Consider the following 14,519-nt stretch of genomic DNA (forward strand, 5'->3'; position numbering starts at 1 on the left):
GCGCATGGGCCATTTGGAGCACCCAAGGAGAGTGCGACTGGGAGAATGGAGTGAGATGTGAGAGAGTGGAGGGGCCAGCAGGGGCAAGATCATGCAGGGATTTGGGTCTTTATTCCGATAATAATAAATAAGAATAATGAAATAATGACTAACATTTATTGAGTGTTTACTATGTGTTCTGATGATTTCATATTGATGTCATTTACCTTCATGGTTTACCTTATGGGATAGTTTATCATCAGTTTTGAGAGATGAAGAAACGGGCTCAGAGAGTTTAAGAGACTTACCTAAGGTAACAAACAATAAGTGGTGTAGCTGGGATTCAAACTCGAGCAGTCTGACTCTAGAGCCACACCTGAAGGGTTTTCATTTTATGCATGACGGAAGTTTGGAAGGGATAATTTCCGAGAGAGTTTCTAGAATCGTATCTCCAGCCCCTAGCCCCTTGCACTGAGGAGCTGGCTGACTTTGACTAAGCCTCTTTAATTCTCTGGGCCTCCGTTTCACCTCTGTGAGACATTGAACCAGATGGCCTCGGAGGTGCCTTCGAATCCTGACTTTTGCACAGGGAGACGACTTCGTGTCCGGGGAGAGTATCCCTTACAAGGGGATCCCATAGCTGGGATACAGGACGAGAGAGGGAAGATGAGGTGGGAAAGGCAGAGACGGGAACAGGACCCTTGGGTTTGCAGACGCGAGGAGTTTGAGTTTTAACCTGAGGGCACTGCAGCCTCAAAGCGGGGAGACAACAGCCCTTTAGCGTGTGAGGGCACAGAAGGTTGGGGAGCTGGGATGTTTTAGAAACAGGGAAATCAACGGGGCGCAGGGCCATTTCCTCCATTTGGCTCATCAGCCTGATGCCTGTGGCACGGAAGATTTTTAAGGTCTTGTGGAAATGATTCAGACCCGGAAAAAAATTAATTGGCTCCAAAATACAAAGAGAAAACTGTAAAATTAAAGCCAACACATGTATAAATGTTTACAGAGTATAAATTATGCTAACTAGATAACTGGACCTCAGCTTGCCTTGTAGAGTTATTTATAATTCATATTTGATGTCGGACATTTTAATTTGGTCCATGTCATGTGGGATGGGACCCATGGAAGTCTTTTAAATTTTTTTTTTTTTAACGTTTATTTATTTTTGAGACAGAGAGAGACAGAGCATGAACAGGGGAGGGTCAGAGAGAGAGGGAGACACAGAATCTGAGACAGGCTCCAGGCTCTGAGCTGTCAGCACAGAGCCCGATGCGGGGCTCGAACTCACGGAGTGCAAGATCATGACCTGAGCCGAAGTCGGCTGCTCAACCGACTGAGCCACCCAGGCGCCCCCATGGAAATCTTTAAAAGACTCTCCAGTTGGGTGATGTGTTGGGTTGGATTAGGTTTGGCGGTGAATAACAGAAAATCCCAAAATGCTACTAGTGGCTTAAATGAGGTAGATGTGTACTATTTTTTCTGGTAAAAGTGAGCAGTCTGAGCTGGAATAATGGCTCTGCTCCACCAAATCCTCAGGGCCCCAGGCTCCATCTTGTCTTGTTACCCTTAGCGTGCACCGCCTTGTCCACAGTGGCAGTCCCTGCTGCAGCCATCAATCTGCATTCCAGCCTGCAAGGAGAAGGAAGGGAAGAGGGGTACAGCCTCTCCCTGTGAAGAACCTTATTTTCTGTCACATCCCATTGGCCAGAATTTGGTCACATGGCCACAGCTAGCAGGCTAGGGGACATCATGGGTATTCTGGCTGTGTGCCCTGCTAAACTCCAGACATTCTATTACTTTGGGAGGAGGGGTAAGGATGTTGGAGGACCGACTAGCGATCTGTAATAGCACTCCAGAAGACAAGATGGAAGCTTTAATTAGAGCAGGGCCAGTGGGCAGGAGAGAGGGGGTTGAGGGAAGGCATCCTTTGGTAGAACTGTTTAAAAGTGGAACCCCCTTTTGTTGGGGTAAAGGGAAAGAAGGAATAGGCCAGGATGACTTTCAGCCCTTTTTCTGAGTTGGGAGACCCTCGGGGGTGCAGGAGGTGGGGAGAATGGGGGGAGGCGAGTTGTGCTTTGGAGATGCTGAGGGATCTTTGGGACATCAGGGATGCGCGAGGGAGGCTCCTAGGGGGAGGGGAGCAGAAGCCTCAGGGCAGAGGCTAGCGGGGAGCTCTAACCTTGCTCCTACCCGCTTCCCCACCGCAGTGCCGCCCACCATCAGCGTGCCCAAGGGCAGGGCCGTGGTGACAGTGCGGGAGGGCTCGCCCGCTGAGCTGCAGTGTGAGGTTCGAGGCAAGCCGCGGCCGCCGGTGCTCTGGTCCCGCGTGGACAAGGAGGCAGCGCTGCTGCCCTCGGGGCTGCCCCTGGAGGAGACTCCGGACGGGAAGCTGCGGCTGGAGCACGTGAGCCGCGACATGAGTGGGACCTACCGCTGCCAGACGGCACGGTATAATGGCTTCAACGTGCGCCCCCGCGAGGCCCAGGTGCAGCTGAACGTGCAGTGTGAGTCCCATCGCCCCACCTGGACCACATCAGAGCTGTCCCTCCCGGTTCGCAGCCTGGCCTGCCCCCCTCTTCACCCCTTCGTACACTCCAGTCCAACCAGCCTCCGCCAAGTACTGCGGATACCCCTAACACCTTGCCACCCCCGTGTTCTAAGGTGGGAAGTCTGACCCTTGTCACACTTCCAATACCAAGTGCCCCTCACCCCCATCTGCATTCCCAGGGACCCAGTGAGCAAAGAATAACTGATTTTGACAGGTAGACACGGGAGTTTGAAAGACTCTCAAGGGAGCACGTTGTGTCTGAGACTATAACGATGAGAGTTAACTCACCTTGTGCCAAGCACTACTCTAAGAGCATTTTAATGCATGAACTTATTTAACCCTCCACAGCCCTATAAATAGACTCTATCATTCCCTTATTTTTACAAATAGAGAAACCGAGTCCCAGGATAAGTAACTTGCCTAACGCCTCACTAGCTAGTTTGAGGCAGGGCTGAGATTTGAACCTAAGGCAACTAGCTCCGGGGATCATGCTCTAAACCCCGACGTTATGCTGCTTTTTCGCTACACGGTGGGGTGAGGGGACCCTTTGAGGCAAGACTAAAGGCCCAGTCTGGGAAGCACGGCTGGAGGAAATGGCCGGGAGGGGGGTGGGTATCTGCAGGTCAGGGAGTTCTGAGCGTGGCCATTGTGTTATGTTGCGAGCGTGTATCCGCTCTGAGATCCTTCCAGGCTGCGGGGTGCGGGAGCAGGGTCGAGTGCGTCGCCTTCAATGGGGCCGCTCCTCAAACCCCACTCGGCCCCGCTGACCGCCGCCCCCACCCCCAGTCCCGCCGGAGGTGGAGCCCAGCTCCCAGGATGTGCGCCAGGCGCTGGGCCGGCCCGTGCTGCTGCGCTGCTCGCTGCTCCGAGGCAGCCCCCAGCGTATCGCCTCGGCTGTGTGGCGCTTCAAAGGGCAGCTGCTGCCTCCGCCGCCGGCTGTCCCCGTCGCCGCCGAGGCTCCCGACCACTCCGAACTGCGCCTCGACGCCGTCACCCGCGACAGCAGCGGCAGCTACGAGTGCAGCATCTCCAATGACGTGGGCTCGGCCACCTGCCTCTTTCAGGTCTCGGGTGAGCGTCCCGTGGGTCCCGCCCCACCCAACCGCGCCCATCTGGGACCAGGCTCCGCCCCAACTCCAGCCCCCGCCCACTCCCGGACTGGGCCGCGCCCCTTTCCAGTTGCCCGTACTGGGTTCAGGCCCCTGCCTTCCCAAGACCCGCCCATGCCGGGTCTAGGCCCCGCCCATGCCGCCCGGACCTAACCATGACGTCGTTTACAGCCAGATCCCTTCCAGACAGGCTAGATCCCTTCGCCCACGCCCACTCCAGGTGTAGATCGTCTCAAGGTCCGCTTGTACTTGTCCTAAGCCCCCCTCCCCCCGCCCCCGTTTTAGCTCAGCCCCGTTCCTTGGCCTCGGACAGCCCTGCCTGTCTCAAACCCCTCCTTCCCCGGGTTTAGGCTTCTCCCCTCCAGCCCCTGGAGCACCAAGTTTGGGCCCTTCCCTCTAAAGACCCGCCCACACCACGCCTAGGCCCTAGTTGCCTGACGCATAGGCTTCACCCCTTCTAGCCTCGTCCAATCCCAGCTCTCCATTTCTTGCTTTTTTTTTTTTTTTTTTTTTTTTTTGGTAGCAGGTACGCTCCAGCCCCACCCACACCAGGTTTAAACCCGCCCACTCAAGTCCTGGGCACCGCCCCATCCCAGCCATCACGTTTCAAGCCCCTCCGCTTTAATCCGTGGCCCCAGAAGCTGCGGGTGGGGGACTCCCTCTTTTCGTGACCGCAGGCCCAATATGAGGGGCCAGAGCTGTAGCTTAGAGGAGAGAAGACGACCCTCAGCAGCCTCTCTGGAACGTCGTGGGTGGCTCTAGTCCTGCCAGCACACATTTCCTGAGCTGTCACCCCACAGATTCAGGCCCCTCGGTACCCAGAAATCCCTCTCAGCCCATCTCATCATCAAGTCAATCCCGGGTGGGCTGTTTGGGGCTGCAGGCGGGCCTGGGTGAGTCAAAGGGCTGAGGTGAGGGCCGAGGGGAATGCATAGTGGCCAAAGGAGTTGCTGATCCCCCCCCTCTCTTCATGAGGGAGAGTTGGTTCCCCACCACTAGACCTGGTGGCAGCACCCCAGGAGGAGAGCCACAGTTGTGCCTGTGCCCTTCTGCACCCCAAGGTCTCCCAACAGCCCCTACTGACTGGGTGCCCCTTTAGTCCTCATTTGGATTTCCTCACTCAACAGCAGGGGGCCAGGACGGGTCACTTCCCAGCCCTTCCCCACCCCACCCAGCCCTGCCAGCCAGAGGCCCCTGTGACATTTCCCACCTCCTTCCCCTCTCCCCTGTTCTCCCATACTTTCCTTGTCTCCCCACCTTTTTGTCTCTGTCCTTCTCCTTTCTCTTCTCTTCCTTGTACCTCAATATCCTTACCCTTCTTTGTGTCTTTTTCCCCATCCTCTTTACCTGTGTCCTCTCTAATATCCCTCCCCCGTGTCTTCCCAAATTTCTCTTTTCTCTGGCTTTTCCTTGGCCTTTCCTCTCTGTTCTCACCAATACTACCTCTTGGAATTCCCAATCTCCCTTTTCTCCATTTCCCACCTTCCCTGTGACTGCACCTCATTCTCCCAATCTCCTCCTCTCCCACCGTCTCCTCTTGTCACTATATTCCCTTTCTCTTTGTCTCCCCATGCCCTCCTCTCTCTGTTCCTCGCCATCTTCCTCTGTCTCCCTTTCCGGCACTCCCTCTCTCTGTATCTCTCCCCATCCCCCACCCTCCCCGGCCCCACGCCCCCATCCCCATCCTCTCAGCCAAAGCCTACAGCCCGGAGTTTTACTTCGACACCCCCAACCCCACCCGCAGCCACAAGCTGTCCAAGAACTACTCCTATGTGCTGCAGTGGACCCAGAGGGAGCCTGACGCTGTCGACCCCCTGCTCAACTACAGACTCAGTGTCCGCCAGGTGGGCCAAGGGGGACAGGGGCCCGGGTGCAAGCTGACCCTGGGAATGTCCATCAAGCCATGGGAAGGGGTTGGAGGCAGGGCCTGACCCCCTTATAGACAACTCTTCAGACCTAGAAAGTGTTCTGGACACAGCAGCAGAAACTGGGAGGCTCTAGGGACCTGCCCCCTCTGGACTCCTGCTCTGGGCACAGGCTTGAGAATTGAGCTGGGTCTGCTGGATTCAGACAGGAAAAAGGGCAGAGCCACCAGCTGTGTTCCCAAAATGTAGAATCTGCTCTTGGGTCAGGAGCTTAAGGTGGGGTGTGGGGTCAGTCTCGTCCACAGGATCTCTAGAATGCAAGGCCAGAGCTATGCGGATGTTTTGTATAGTCTCCTTCGGTGTAGTTCTGCCCAAGGGGCATTAGGTGTGGAGGGTAAAAGTGTGGCTCTGGGGCAGACTGCCTAGGCTAGAATCCAGCTCTGTATGAGCTAGGGCAAACTGCATCTGTTTGGCCTCAGTCTCTTCATCTGTAAAATAGGAGTAATTATAATGTTCCACCTCATAAAAGTGTTATTTTGAGGAGTAAATGAGTTAATAATGGCAAATTACTCTGAATAGCGCCCAGCACACTTTTGTTGTTCGGTACGTGTTGCTATCGCTTACTAAGACAGCTCTAGGAGGCAGGCATAGAAGGAGTGATTGTCCTATCTCACAGATGGGGAAACTGAGGGTCTGGGTTCTTAGTCCTTTATGCTTTCTGCTCCCTGACACTGCCCCCACCCCACCCTCCAAGTCTCACCAGGGCCTGGGCTGGTGCTCTGGTGGAGGGTGTGGCCCGCTGGGCATCTGGGAACTCCCTGTATCTACAGTTGAATCAGCACAACGCCATGGTGAAGGCCATCCCAGTGCGGCGCGTGGAGAAGGGGCAGCTGCTGGAGTACATTCTGACCGACCTCCGTGTGCCCCACAGCTACGAGGTCCGCCTCACACCCTACACCACCTTCGGGGCTGGTGACATGGCCTCCCGCATCATTCACTACACAGAGCGTAGGTGGTGGTGGTGGTAAGGGGGGGCCCATCCCATACCCTGGGGACCCCTTCCAACCTCACCACATGGGTCCAGAGCTTGGGTCCCCCCACTGTGTCGTGTTCTACTCTGTCACCCCTCTGGACCCCAGTCCTGGTTTCGGGAACCCTGTCCCCTGGTGCCAAGCCTGGGCACCCTCTGTGCAGTCCCACACCTCAGTTCTGACTTGGTTTTCCTACTTTGTTTCTCAGCCATCAACTCTCCCAACCTGTCAGGTGAGACAACTCCCTCCCACTTCTTCTTCCCTTTGGGGACACAAAAACTCCCGTGGTGGGAGGAAAAGACCCTGAGAGATACTCAGAAAATGGGTGGAGGCCAGCAGCTGGAAGGAGAAGCCAAGGGGAACAGGGCTGGGCTTGGAGACATGTATATCCAGGATTTATTCTGGGGCTTACAGGTGGTGTGGCGGGGGTAGGGGGGTCAGGGGTGGGAGACGTCTTGAACTCAGGGCCTTTCCTCTTCAGCCAGTACCATTCACAGTCCTTAAAAGAAAAATAGAGACCAGGCTAATCCACATCCCCTGTTCTCTCTGGCAGGGGTACTTAATCTGAGACCCAGGAAGCTGCTCCCCACAAAGGATCTGTGTATAGATAGAATTCAGGGGGGTCCGTGATCCTGGAACATAGAAGGGCATACAATTACTTCTTCATTTTCCCTAACTTCTAGCAGAAGTTTAACATCTCCTTCAGTGATGAACGTAGGCGACAAAGCGCAGTAGTAACATCACTACCTGTGACTTTGTCATCAGTACAAACCTGGTGCTTTCACATCACCTTAAAGTTGTTACAGCTATTTCTAAATATCATTAACATTCATTAGAACTTCAAAATCACAGCAGTTATTAGACCCAACACTAGATCTTGTTATTTAATTAGATAATAAAGAAGCCCACTTATTATTATTGTTACAACACAGATTTGTTTTTTAAATATTTTGACAGCTGTATCTCAACATAATTGATTTCCTTTGTAACCCTGTGTATTTCATTTTATGCATCTAAAATTATTATTCTGAGATGGAGTCCTTAGCTTTTACTAGATGACAGAGGGTCTGTGGTGCACAAAGGTTAAGAAGTTCTGTTCTGGGAACAAATTTGTCAGGGGCCCAGTTGCCTGGTTTCTCAAGCCCTGAGATCCTGGGTCCACCGTTTGGATGCACGGGACCTGCCTTGGGGTGGCCAGGGAGGGCAAAGCTGGACCAGGGGACCCAAGGAGCCTGACCCTCTTTGTCTCATCCCCACCCTCACCCCAAAGCAGACAACACCTGCCACTTTGAAGATGAGAAGATCTGTGGCTACACCCAGGACCTGACAGACAACTTTGACTGGACACGGCAGAACGCCCTCACCCAGAATCCCAAGCGCTCCCCCAACACCGGTCCCCCCACTGATATCAGCGGTACCCCTGAGGGTGAGGACATGGCCTGCTGCAAGGAATGAAGGACAGCATCAGGGAGGGGTCTAGTGCCAGGGAGGCCAGTCTGAGGCGGGGAACACAGCCCTTCCCTCAGGGAGCCATAGTCTGAGGGGGAGACACAGCCCTGCCCTCAGGGAGCCATAGTCTGAGGGGGAGACACAGCCCTGCCCTCAGGGAGACCCAGTGGGTGGGGGGGGGGAGACACAGCCCTGCCCTCAGGGAGTCCCAGTCTGAGGGGAGACAGCACCCTGCCTCAAGGAACCCTAATTTGAGGGGGAGACACAACTCTGTCCTCACGGGGAATCGGAAGAAGAGAGAGTACAGTAGAGCTCAGAACTGGCCCAGACTCCGGTGCTGTGCTGTGAGGCAGGGAGGACAAGGTGCCGTGGGGGTCAGATGAAGTCAAGGCAGTGAAGGAATCAGAGGGGAAGAGGCCTGTGTGGGGTGAGGCGGAGGCTGCTGGTGCATCTGCCCCTTCCCAACAGGCTACTACATGTTCATTGAGACATCAAGGCCTCGGGAACTGGGGGACCGAGCCCGTTTGGTGAGTCCCTTGTACAATGCCAGCGCTAAGTTCTACTGCGTCTCCTTTTTCTACCACATGTACGGGAAGCACATTGGTGAGTCGGAGCACCAGGTGGTCTGCCCAAGCGTTGCTGGGGCTGGGAGGAGAGAGGGAGTCCACAGGAGGCTGGGTATTGGCCCATGTGAGGCCTGGGCTTCTCAGCTTAGCTGAATCATATCCTTGGAGGGGGTGTGGGCAGAATCTGGGCAAGGGAGGAAGGCAGAGCCAGCTTGTCTGAGGTTTTGAGATGATGAAGGCTTCCTGAGTCTGCAAAGAAAATGGCTCCAGCCGGACAACATGCAAGTCTTGGAGGAGACGGAGAAAACAGGTAAGAGGTTGCATGTATTGAGTGCCTGTCAGGTGCCAGGTGACCTCCTGGGAGCTCTGTCTCCGTGGTCTCATTATCTCTCACAACCAACAGGTGAGGGCGGTGTTACCATATAAATCAGAGAGGTTAAGCATTTTCCCCAAGATCACACAGCAACCGGAGTTGTCTTCCTCCCCGAAGCCCTAAACACAGAATTGGGAGGGTGCTGTTTTGTGAGCAATGAGGGGAAGTCCTGCTTCTTAAGTGTGGGTGTACATTTGCCCTTGGAAAGAGATGGTAGGAGAGTCACATTAATCAACGAACTCATCATTCAGCCGTCACTTCCAGAGCTCCTGCTCTGGGGCCAGGCATCAGGTGCTGCTACGAACAGGACCGACCAGTTCCCATCCTCGGGGCACCCGAAGTCAAGTGGGAGAGACAGGCATTGAACAGCTAATTGCAGCAGATAAGATTGAGCAGCCACTGTGACACATGTCCACAGCAAGACAGGGGCCAAGACAGCTGGTAACAGGGACTGACTGTGGGGGCTGAGTTATGGAAAACTCTGCTGAGGAAGTGACAGTCTTTAAAATTTTTATTATTTGTTTGTTCACTTATTTAGGGGACAGGCCATGTATTTTGCATGGGTCAAAGGTACAAAAGGTACATAATGAGAGTCCCCTGCTCGTCTCAGTCCTCCTGCTGCCTAGAACCCTTTCCCACAGGCAACCACTGCACTTAGACTTGGGGGCAAGTTTCCAGAAACGCTTTATGCCTACAGAAGCCAGTACATGTGTGTTTGATTTTGCCCCCTTTTATACACACTGTTCTGTGTCTTGCTTCTCCCTCTGAACTGTACATCTTGGGAATCATGCCTTATCAGACCACAGAAAGTTTCACAGTAGAGGAAGTGACTTTAAGCAAGAGTAGACCTAATGGCTCTTTATGGACAAGTCTCCCCAGCTAAAGTAGTGGGTCATGCTGAACTGATTAGCCAGGATGGGGTAGGATGGAAGGTTCTGCGTCCACTGGGGCCTCCAGACCATCCACCCAGACCAATGCACTCGTGGCTGGGTCTGGAATTTGTGGGAAGATTCCTGTGGGGTAGGTGGGTTGGGTGACCAGCCCTGCGCTGCCCAGGCCTGTCGTTTCCATTTGGCTCCTCATTTGGCCTTCCTGAGGAAGACTCTGTAAGCATCAGATCTGGACAGGAGGACTTTCCAGTAGGGATGCCATGGAGGGGCCCCTTGTCCCATGTCATGTTACTGCCCTGCCCTGCCCTCTTCATCACCATACTTTCTAGGCCTCCAGTACCTGATCCGGTCCCTGCCTCCTTCTCTGACCTCATTTTCTGCCACTCTCCCCCTTGGCTCCTACTCAGCTTGAGCACACTGGGCTCCTTGCTTTCCTTTAAATACTCAGGGCAGGTTCTTGCCTTAGAGGACTTTGCTCATGATGTTCCCTGGACTGGAACACTCTTCTCCTCCCCTCATTCAAGGTCTCCTCCTCAGAGAGGTCCCTGAAAGCCCCAACTAAAATACCTCTTTATTCCTTTCCCTGCATTGTTATCTTTATCATGCCCATCACCAATAGAATGTAAGCTCCAGGCAGGCAGGGGTCTTTGTCTTATTCACTGATGTATATCTAGTGTCTAGAACAGCCCTTGGCACGTAGTGGTGCTTCATTAGTTGAATGAATGAATGAGAGGGAGGTCTGAGATTCATGAACCCAAAGTAACTTCTAACCATGAGGCTCTATGGAAGTCCTTTTTCAGTTGTGAGGATAGTCATGAAAGGTTCTTCAGTCAGCATTTAATTATTGAGAACCAATACCAGTTTGATGCAGACTTTCCCTCAAAGAGTCAAATGAGGAGGAGATGTTAATCCCAATAACTATCACACCACAGAGCAGAGAGTGGTCTGGGCCTGGAGGGCTGCAGTTGAAGGACCCAGGGTTCACAGGACACATAGAGGGCTCCCAACTCAAGCCTAGGAAGACTTCTTGGAAGAGAGGACATTGCAAGAAGGATTTGGCCAGGGGAATGTGGTAGGGGAGGGAGTCTCAGGCAGCTGGAAAAGCCTGAGCAAGAGCCCAGAGGCTGGAAAGCTGGGGTATATCTAGGCTCCAGCATGTAGTCCACTTTGGCTTTGCAGGAGGCAAGGAAGATAGGGAAGAATGAAGTGAGCAGGCCCACCATTAAGGGAGGCTGAAGGTCTTGGGCCCTGGCTGATCCCTGTGAAATGCGGTCCGGAAGCCCCCCGAGCAGGGGAGATGCTGGAGATGAGGGGGTGCTCAGGGGAGAGGACAGAAACCCAATTTTTGTTTAAGTAGTAAAAAGGAGGGGTTCCCCCATTAGTGTCCTGGGGGCAGGGTGGTGGAGGAAGAAGAAAAGGTGGAGATTGAGGGGGATAGGAACAGGGGGAAGAGCTCCAGGACAGGGAAGAGAGAAAGGCCCATTTGGAGCTGGTGAGGAGCCTGAAAAGTATTGGGGCTTGCCTCCTGGCCCCCTGGAAGCTTGCTGCAGCCCTGTCGTGGCCCCATCTGTCGGTGAGGGTCCCCACCCAGGCCTAGCTCTGCTGCTTGGGAGGGGGTTTTCTTGCTGTCCAGTTCCCTCCTCTTCCTTCCTCTGCTACCCCACCTGGCAGCTCTGGGCACCAGCTGTCCCCAGACCTTGTGTCTCGCTGACTCTCCTCAGTCTAAGCCAACTCCTTTCATCTCAGGCAGGTAACATTTGGTGGCTCTCTCCCACCGGGGGTCTGTCTATCTGGTGTCACAGATGGTGTGCCTTTGTCTGTGGGCAGAGCCATGGAAATGCCAGCCACCGGGCACTGTCTAAGATTGATTCCCCTTCCCTCTGAGCCAGGTCTTTCACATCACTGGGGGCTTGAGGTGGGCCGGAAGAGCCAGGAAGGGGCATGACATCGCCTGGGTGCTCTTAGCCAAGCCATGATTCCCTCCTTCTTTTCCGGGGCTCCCAGCACCTCCAGAATTCCAGGCCTCTGTGGCTGTGGGCAATGGGCCTCAGCACCCTCCGTCTAATGCCCTCAAAATTGTACTTTCACTGTGCTTACCATGGCTGTGTAGCACAAATACTAACATCTCTCTTTAAAGAAACTCACTCCTCTTGTCTTAGCTTTGTCCTAAGCATCAGTATTAGAGAAACTGTGAGTTGGAAGGACTGGCTTTATTCATTTCTTAAAACATACATATAAGTATTGAAAATTTTAAAATTTTAAAGTCCATCCCTATGCCTCCAGAAATCATCCCATGTATCATGCCCTGCCAGGGGTATGCCCTGTGTGCTTTGGGAATCCTGCTTTGTGCTCAGTCATAGGCCCTGCTGCCCTGGGATAACTCCACTGTTGAGAGGAGGAAGGGGTGTGTGTGTGTGTGTGTGTGTGTGTGTGTGTGTGTGTGTGTATGCCGGGGTGGGGGGAGGATTAGTTGACTAGAAAGGAAGGGGAGAGGGGCACCTGGGTGGCTCAGTTGGTTAAGTCCAACTGACTTTTGGCTCAGGTCATGATCTCACGGTTCATGGGTTCAAGCCCCGCGTTGGGCTCTGTGCTGACAGCTCAGAGCTGGCCTGGAGCCTGCTTCGGATTCTGTGTCTCCCTCTCTCTCTGCCCCTCCCCTGCTCACGCTCTGTCTCTCTCTCTCTAAAAAATAAATATACATTAAAAAAAAAAAAAAAAAGGAAGGGAAGAAATGAACGAAAATTTGCAAGTTGTCCTGATGAATTGAAGCCCTGCTGCTGTCTTCTCTTTCTTGTGTGGAGGTCCCTCCCCCGGGAAAATGGGACAGTGAACCAGTCTGGGATGGTGCTGTGGGCAGTGGCAGAGAGGAGGGTTTGGGGAATGTGGAAGGGTAGGGGTGTCCTTGTCCAGACCTCACTGCCCCCCCTCTTCATACCCACCACAGGCTCCCTCAACCTCCTGGTGCGGTCCCGGAACAAAGGGGCCCTGGACACACACGCCTGGTCCCTCAGTGGCAATAAGGGCAATGTATGGCAGCAAGCCCACGTGCCCATCAACCCCAGTGGGCCCTTCCAGGTGAGTCACCGGGTGTGGGGGCCCCCGAGGTTCTCCCAGCCCTTGGGCCATTGCTCTGACCAGGGAGCACTTAGGAGGACTTCATGCTCTTTCTGGGGAGCTGGGGAGAAACTCAGGCAGGGTAGGGGGGGCTTTCAAGTGGACTGAAGGGAAGGGATTGGGGGCTCTGCCTGGCAGAACACCCCTAATCCCTGCTCTCTGACCCCGCCCCAGATTATTTTTGAGGGTGTTCGAGGCTCTGGCTACCTGGGGGATATTGCCATAGATGACGTCACGCTGAAGAAGGGAGAATGTCCCCGGAAGCAGATGGATCCCAACAAAGGTGCCAGATGGGAAGGGATGGGGGAGCCGAATCTATGGGGAGCTGTGTAGGTAGGCACCTGTCCGTATCAGGAGAAGGTGCTGGTGTCTGAATGGTGGTTCAGAGTGACTAGGTGGTGGGATGTGTGCGTCAGTGACTATTTGAGCAGGTGTTGGTGTGTTTGGTACCCACCTTGGGCTCCACGTTGGCTCAGGTTATGGGGCATATGTAGGGCAAGGAGAAGACTAAACTCTGCCCTCCTGTGAACTTACTGAGTTATTTACAGTACCCGAGTGCCTCCTGTGTCTGCGTCCAGGTATGTGTGGGTGCAGATGTGAACGTGTGCCCCACCCCCCAGGGCCAGGTGTTTGTAGTTACAACAGCTGGAATTTGCTGAGTGATGACCATGTACCAGGCAAAGTACAAAGCCCTACATGTATCTGATCTCATTTAATCCTGATGACAGCCCTCTGGGGTAGCACTTACTATTAGACTCATTTTACAGATGGGGAAACTGAGGCCCACTGAGGTCAGTGAGCTGCAGAGCCAGGATTTGGACCCTCTCAGGCTCAAAGTTAACCCCCACCCCACACCACCAGACGTCTGTGCTTACAAGTATGTCTGTGCACAGTGAGGGCAGTGTCTCACTTTAGGTCCCCCAGAGAGAGGGGGAAGCCTGCTAGTCCCTGACATGCTGAGCTGATCAGAGCCCTGGCCTGTCTCCCTTTTCTCTCCTGTCACAGTGGTGGTGATGCCAGGCAGTGGAGCCCCCCGCCAGCCCCACCCACAGCTCTGGGGGCCCATGGTCATCTTCCTCTTGGCGTTGCAGAGATGATGAGAGCTGCGTGGCCCCCCCACCCGGCCCCCGGCACACCAAAGTGTCCGCATTGTACCAAAGACTGACCCCCGCCAGCCGGGGTGCCCAGGGGCAGGGCCGGCCCGCCAGGGAGGGGGCCTGCATTGGCTGCGAGGATGAGCAGAGAACAAGGACAGAGGCCCGGCGCTGAGGCCCTGGAGACAGTCGTTTGACACACGCACACACTCACACACTCACACTCACACACACAGAGATATATTAAAGCACAAGTTTCTATCTGACCTGCCAGCACCTTCTTTTCTGCGGAGACAAGGGACTCGCCCGAATGGCGTCCACCACCCCAGAGACCTCGGCGCCACATAGGCCTTGTCCAACTGCACCTGTGGTGTGTTTCTGACCTTCCCACATTCCTAACTCAAGGCTGAGCCCCGGCCCAGTGGCTTTACCAGACGGGAGCCAGCAGAGGAGCAGACTCAGGAGCCCCACCCTTGGCTGGACTCTGGGACTCCCTGCGAT

The 14,519-nt window shown here is 54.3% G+C and overlaps 1 protein-coding gene across 4 annotated transcripts in view; it reads left to right on the top strand.

The window, feature by feature from the left end:
- MDGA1 (MAM domain containing glycosylphosphatidylinositol anchor 1) overlaps positions 1–14,284 on the top strand; it is a 57,507-nt gene extending 43,223 nt beyond the window's left edge. The window contains exons 8-17 of one of the 4 annotated variants that reach the window (XM_019456999.2): positions 2,187–2,483; positions 3,314–3,598; positions 5,329–5,480; positions 6,332–6,509; positions 6,741–6,764; positions 7,803–7,958; positions 8,450–8,584; positions 12,755–12,885; positions 13,099–13,207; positions 13,930–14,284. In XM_019456999.2, coding sequence (XP_019312544.1) covers positions 2,187–2,483; positions 3,314–3,598; positions 5,329–5,480; positions 6,332–6,509; positions 6,741–6,764; positions 7,803–7,958; positions 8,450–8,584; positions 12,755–12,885; positions 13,099–13,207; positions 13,930–14,021 — 1,559 coding nt within the window. In that variant the 3' untranslated portion in view covers positions 14,022–14,284. Of the gene's footprint in view, positions 1–2,186; positions 2,484–3,313; positions 3,599–5,328; positions 5,481–6,255; positions 6,510–6,740; positions 6,765–7,802; positions 7,959–8,449; positions 8,585–12,754; positions 12,886–13,098; positions 13,208–13,929 lie in introns of all 4 variants that reach the window. The other 3 variants (XM_019457001.2, XM_053905067.1, XM_053905068.1) reach the window with 3 other exon arrangements.
- The last annotated feature ends 235 nt before the right edge of the window (positions 14,285–14,519 follow it).

This window comes from Panthera pardus, unplaced genomic scaffold (assembly GCF_024362965.1).
Source record: "Panthera pardus isolate Hobbes unplaced genomic scaffold, ASM2436296v1 HiC_scaffold_17, whole genome shotgun sequence".
Lineage (NCBI taxonomy): Eukaryota > Metazoa > Chordata > Mammalia > Carnivora > Felidae > Panthera > Panthera pardus.